The sequence below is a fragment of the Papilio xuthus genome, unplaced genomic scaffold, assembly GCF_000836235.2.
Source record: "Papilio xuthus unplaced genomic scaffold, Pxut_1.1 DF827714.1, whole genome shotgun sequence".
Lineage (NCBI taxonomy): Eukaryota > Metazoa > Arthropoda > Insecta > Lepidoptera > Papilionidae > Papilio > Papilio xuthus.
Window position 1 is genome coordinate 1 of NW_013530935.1, and position 5,026 is coordinate 5,026.

The 5,026-nt window shown below is 56.6% G+C and overlaps 1 protein-coding gene across 1 annotated transcript; it reads right to left on the reverse strand.

Annotated features, from left to right (window-relative positions):
• Nucleotides 1-4,045: 4,045 nt before the first annotated feature.
• Haspin (haspin) lies at nucleotides 4,046-4,942 on the reverse strand (the record flags this gene model as incomplete). Its single annotated transcript, XM_013310350.1, has 3 exons — nucleotides 4,046-4,453; nucleotides 4,537-4,736; nucleotides 4,826-4,942. Coding segments are annotated over 3 exons (555 nt in total), but the record flags the coding sequence as incomplete, so codon positions are not given.
• Between the last annotated feature and the right edge of the window lie 84 nt (nucleotides 4,943-5,026).

A 5,026-nucleotide genomic window follows, 5' to 3' on the forward strand; every position in this document is an offset into this window, starting at 1 on the left:
CCAGGTTGGAGCGCTCGTTCGCAGAGGTCCCCGTTATGTGGTGGTGATGGGTGACTTCAATGCGAGGAGCTCCGCCTGGGGTGACGTATTCACAAACCCTCGGGGCGCAGTACTGGAGGAATGGGCCCTGACTACGGGACTCACCGTCCTCAACCGAGGCTCAAGGCCCACCTGTGTTCGGCCACAGGGCAACTCCGTGGTGGATATTTCGTTCGCCTGCCCAGCGACGGCGAGACGGGTGTACGGGTGGGAGGTTGTGGAAGGTGTGGAGACACTCTCCGACCACCTGTACATCCGTTTCCAGATATCGGACTCGTCTTTGGCTCCAGTCCATCAGGGGGCGCAGTCGCCTCACCGGGATGCTCCACGGTGAGTAGTGAGGCGTCTCAACAGAGACCTGCTGATAGAAGCCGCCCTGGTTGAAACCTGGTCTCCCAAGGACACCTCCCTGGGCATAGGGCCGAAGAAATATGCGCATCGATGTCCCGGGTGTGTAGCGCATCGATGCCCCGGCAAGGCCCCAGACCGCAGAAAAGGGAGGTGTACTGGTGGACTGCCGAGATAGCCTCGTTACGCAGCGCGTGTGTTAGAGCTAGGCGTCAGGTCCAACGTCACCGTCGAAGGAGGCACAGGGATGAAGTGGTCGAGGAGCGCCTGAACGCCTGCTACAAAGCTGCCAAAAGCGTGCTGAGCCGAGCGATACGGGAAGCCAAGGATAGGGCACGCGCGGAAATGGTCGAGTCATTGGACCTAGACCCGTGGGGCCGGCCCTATCTTATGGTTCGAGGCAAGCTCCGGACGCAGGCTCAGCCGCTCACCCAGAGTTTGCCGCCGCTGCTGGTACAGGAGGTCGTCTCCTCCCTATTCCCGCACAGGGAGGCTCACACCCCGCCTTTCAGGGCGCCGAGGCAGGATCTCCCGGTGGATGACGAGGCCGCTCCACATGTCTCCCCTGCTGAGCTCGGGGTCGCCATGGCCAAGTTGCGAGCTAAGAGGAAGGCTCCTGGGCCGGACGGCATACCGGGCAGCGCTTGGGCATTGGCGGCCGAGTTTTATGAGGATCGGGTCAGCAAACTGACGAGTGACTGTCTCACGCAAGGGCGTTTCCCGAGGAAATGGAAGGACGGCGCCCTAGTCCTCATCAGGAAGGAAGGGAGACCGGTCGACTCCGCGGAGGCGTATAGGCCCATCGTCCTATTGGACGAATTGGCGAAGGTCTTCGAGCGTGTCGTCGCCAACCGCCTCACCACGCACCTGAGGGCAGTCGGACCAGACCTCGACGAGAGGCAATATGGCTTCAGGCCGGGTAGGTCCACGATTCACGCAATCCAGAGGGTGAAAAGGATAGCGGAGGAGGCCGTAGCCCAGGGAGAGGTCGTTCTCGCGGTGTCTATTGACATCGCGAACGCCTTTAATATGGGGATGGCCCCTGGAGCTGCATTGCCGAGGCCCTCCGGTATCACCGAGTGCCGGATTACCTGTTTCGCGTTGTGTCGGACTACCTATCGGGGAGGTCTGTGTCCTATAGGAGTCGAAGCGGGTGGTCTCGCCACGAAGTGTCCTGTGGGGTCCCGCAGGGCTCGGTCCTCGGCCCCCTATTATGGAACGTGGGATACGACTGGGTCCTGCGGGGCTCTCTCGTGGGACGGGTTGACATCACCTGCTACGCTGACGACACCCTGATAACGGCGCGCGGTCCTTCCCACTGGGAGTGCGCGATCCGTGGGACGGCGGGGGTAGCGCAGGTCGTTGCGAGGGTTAGGGCTCTTGGACTTGAGGTCTCCCTCAATAAGTCGGAAGCCATAATCTTCCACGGCCCTCGAAGAAGGCCTCCGGAGGGTATGCGTATTACGATCGGCGGGGTAGAAATACCAATCGGGCCTCAGATGAGGTACTTGGGCCTCACGCTCGATGGTAGGTGGACCTTCGAGGGCCACTTTCGCAGGTTGGGACCCAGGCTCCTACGAACAGCCGCGGCCCTCGGCAGTTTATTGCCGAACGTCGGTGGCCCGAAAGCTTTGTGTCGGCGTCTGTTTCTTGGGGTAGTCGGCTCGATGGCGCTGTACGGCGCTCCAATATGGAGCGGCGCCCTCAATCGGAGAACGGTGGACATCCTGCATCGGCCCCAAAGATTCTTGGCCATCAGGATGATCCGGGGATACCGGTCCATCTCCTTTGAGGCGGCCTGCGCCCTGGCGGGTTCCCTACCCTGGGTCCTTGAGGCGAACGTGCTCGCGGCGGTCCACGCGTGGCGCGAGCGGAAGGCGCTCATTGACGGGGTTTCATCGCCACGAGCGGAAGTCGAAAGATTTAGGAGGGAACGGCGAGAGGCTGCCCTGTTTAGCTGGCAATGCCGCCTTCGCCAGTCGAACTTCGGAAAGAGGACTACCGAGGCAATCGGTCCAATTTTGGCGAGGTGGGTCGGAAGGGCGCATGGGACGGTAACCTTCCATCTGGCGCAGGTGCTGTCGGGGCATGGCTGCTTCGGCAGTTATCTGCGTCGGATCGGGAGGGAGCCGTCCTCGGAATGCCACCACTGCGGGGTCTGCCCGAATGATACGGCCGAACATACACTGGCGGAGTGCCCGGCCTGGGCGGTTCAACGACGGGACCTGGTGGCTGCAGTTGGCGCTGACCTTTCTCTGCCGGCCATAGTTAAGACCATGGTGGATTCCCACGACGCATGGTGTGCCGTGCAGAGCTTCTGCGAGGAGGTCATCGGCCAAAAAGAGGACGCGGAAAGAAACAGGGAGGCGCTCAGCCGAGACCCTGTACGAAGCCGCCGAAGAGGGGGTAGAAGGAGGGCTTTCGCCCGAACTCACCCACCTTAACCAAAACTCGAGTGGCGGGCTAAGGGGAAGCCCGTCGCTCTAAGACAAGTGAGGATACGCTGGTTTCCTGCGCGCGTGAGGTAATAACATCAGCAGAAGCGACAGCCAGTCACAGCCGGGAAGTGTGACGAATACTCCTCAGTGTGCCCTGCTGCCCCCGCAGCACGGACGGCGAAGTGCATAAACGCATTCCCCGCGTTAACAAAAAAAAAAAAAACCTACCACTATGTCACTTTGTTTTGTCTTTTCACTGTTTACACTTCACTAATGTCGTTTAGAATAAATAGTTAAATTCCAAATTATATTAATTATGTTATATAGAATAAGTAGTATATACGTATGCATAGAATTAGGTATAGTATTAAGTTAGATATTAGGAGCACTGTGCCCAGGCAGTTTAAAAAAAAAAAAAAAAATTAGAGTTTTGGTCCGCTGTATCTATCGTTATGAGCAGCACTTTGAAATCAAGCCAATTATGAAATTCAGAACAATGTCTTTTGCATTAAGCACAACTTTAATCGTTCTATCGTATCACTACACCACACAAATATAATTGTTTTTTTCAAGATAAATGATTACTGCAGCGTCACGGCACTAGACGGAAGAGGGCAAGGCTCAACTCGATATATTATTAACCGTCTCTCGCAATTATAACTAAATCATAGTTTGACGTTGTCAAATAATATTTGTTTTGTTTTTCATTCAATGCCCTCTGCTACGGCAAATTCATAATCTAAACACTATTTTTTAGGGTAAGCCGATAGATGGCAGTAAAACCTAAGAAATTTCATTCTGATAAAAATATAACTTTCCTTCTAAAAGGACTAGATGGCGCCGCGCCATTTAAATGCACGCAAGCGTTTTGTTTTACTGTTGTGTTATGATTGCGCTTAACGCTAATTAAACGACTAATCCAACCGACCTCCTTCTTATTTGTTTCATCTATACGGGTCGCGGGGCTTTTTGGGTTCGTGTACAAGTCCTCTACTTTATTTTAATTTCGAATAGGTTCTGTATAATGTTGGTATCACTTATACGATATCCTCCTCGTTGACTTGTCTACTAGAGATCCCCCGACCTCTTCCACACAATCACTTCACGTTGCACCGCACTGCAGGTAAGGGGTAATAAAACAAAGTGGGAACGCAATAGGAAAATTTATTCAGCCCGAAGGCAGGCATCATCTTAACTAAAAAGAAGGCACCTGTCGGCCGATGTCTGTCTAATCTGTTGACAATACTAGAAATATAAATAATCGTTTGCGAGTGAACAACGTCGAGGAGAGAGGCGAGGCGGCTCGCGACCTCCATTTTATAATTTCAATGATAATTGTGTGTAAGGCGGATGCGGATGGGGCGCGGGTGGTGCGTGGGCGTGGGCGCGATTAGAGCGCGGCGTGGTCGTGGGCGTGGGCGTGGGCGTGGGCGGGGGCGTGGGCGAGCACGAAGTCTGCGGCGCTGGCGTGGGCGAGCAGAGCGCGGCGCGCGGCGCGCAGCCGGCCGAGGTAGTGTCGGTGCAGCTTGGTGGCGGGCCGCTCGTAGCGCAGCGCCGTCACCATCTTATCGGCCACGTAGTGCAGCCACAGCACGTTCGTGTACGGCTCGAAGTTCTTCCACTCGTTGCTGTGAAACGATACAACCTTTCCTTAATTTGTTGCGGCAGACGAGACGACGAAGAGAGAGGAGGAGGAGGAGTGAGAAGTTACCCGAGGCGGTCGCGCATGAGGCGGTACACGTCGAACTGGCGGTCGCCGACGGCCTCGAAGAGCGAGTCGTCGTCGGCGAGGTCGGCGTAGAGCGCGGCGCCGCGCAAAGAGACGCGCGACAGCGAGTAGTCGATCACGACGCAGGCCGCTCCGCGCCGGGGCACGCGGTGCACGCGCCCGCGCAGCAGGAACGTCGCGTACTGCAGCGCACACGTCACACGTCACACCTCACACCTCACACACATTGCTCGCTGCTCACTGCTCACTGCACCCGGACCCCGGCACTCACCTCCTGGTCGGTGGGCGCGACGAGCACGTTGCCCCAGTGCAGGTCGCGGTGCTCGAACTGCAGCGCCTCCTCAGCCACGGCCAGCCCGAACGCCAGCTGCAAAGACACAGCATGCCCTCACTGCACCGTGCGCTAACATTCTCAGCTCGGGGAGCACAGAGCAATGAATGTGGTAACACAACAGATATATTCACAATGTCT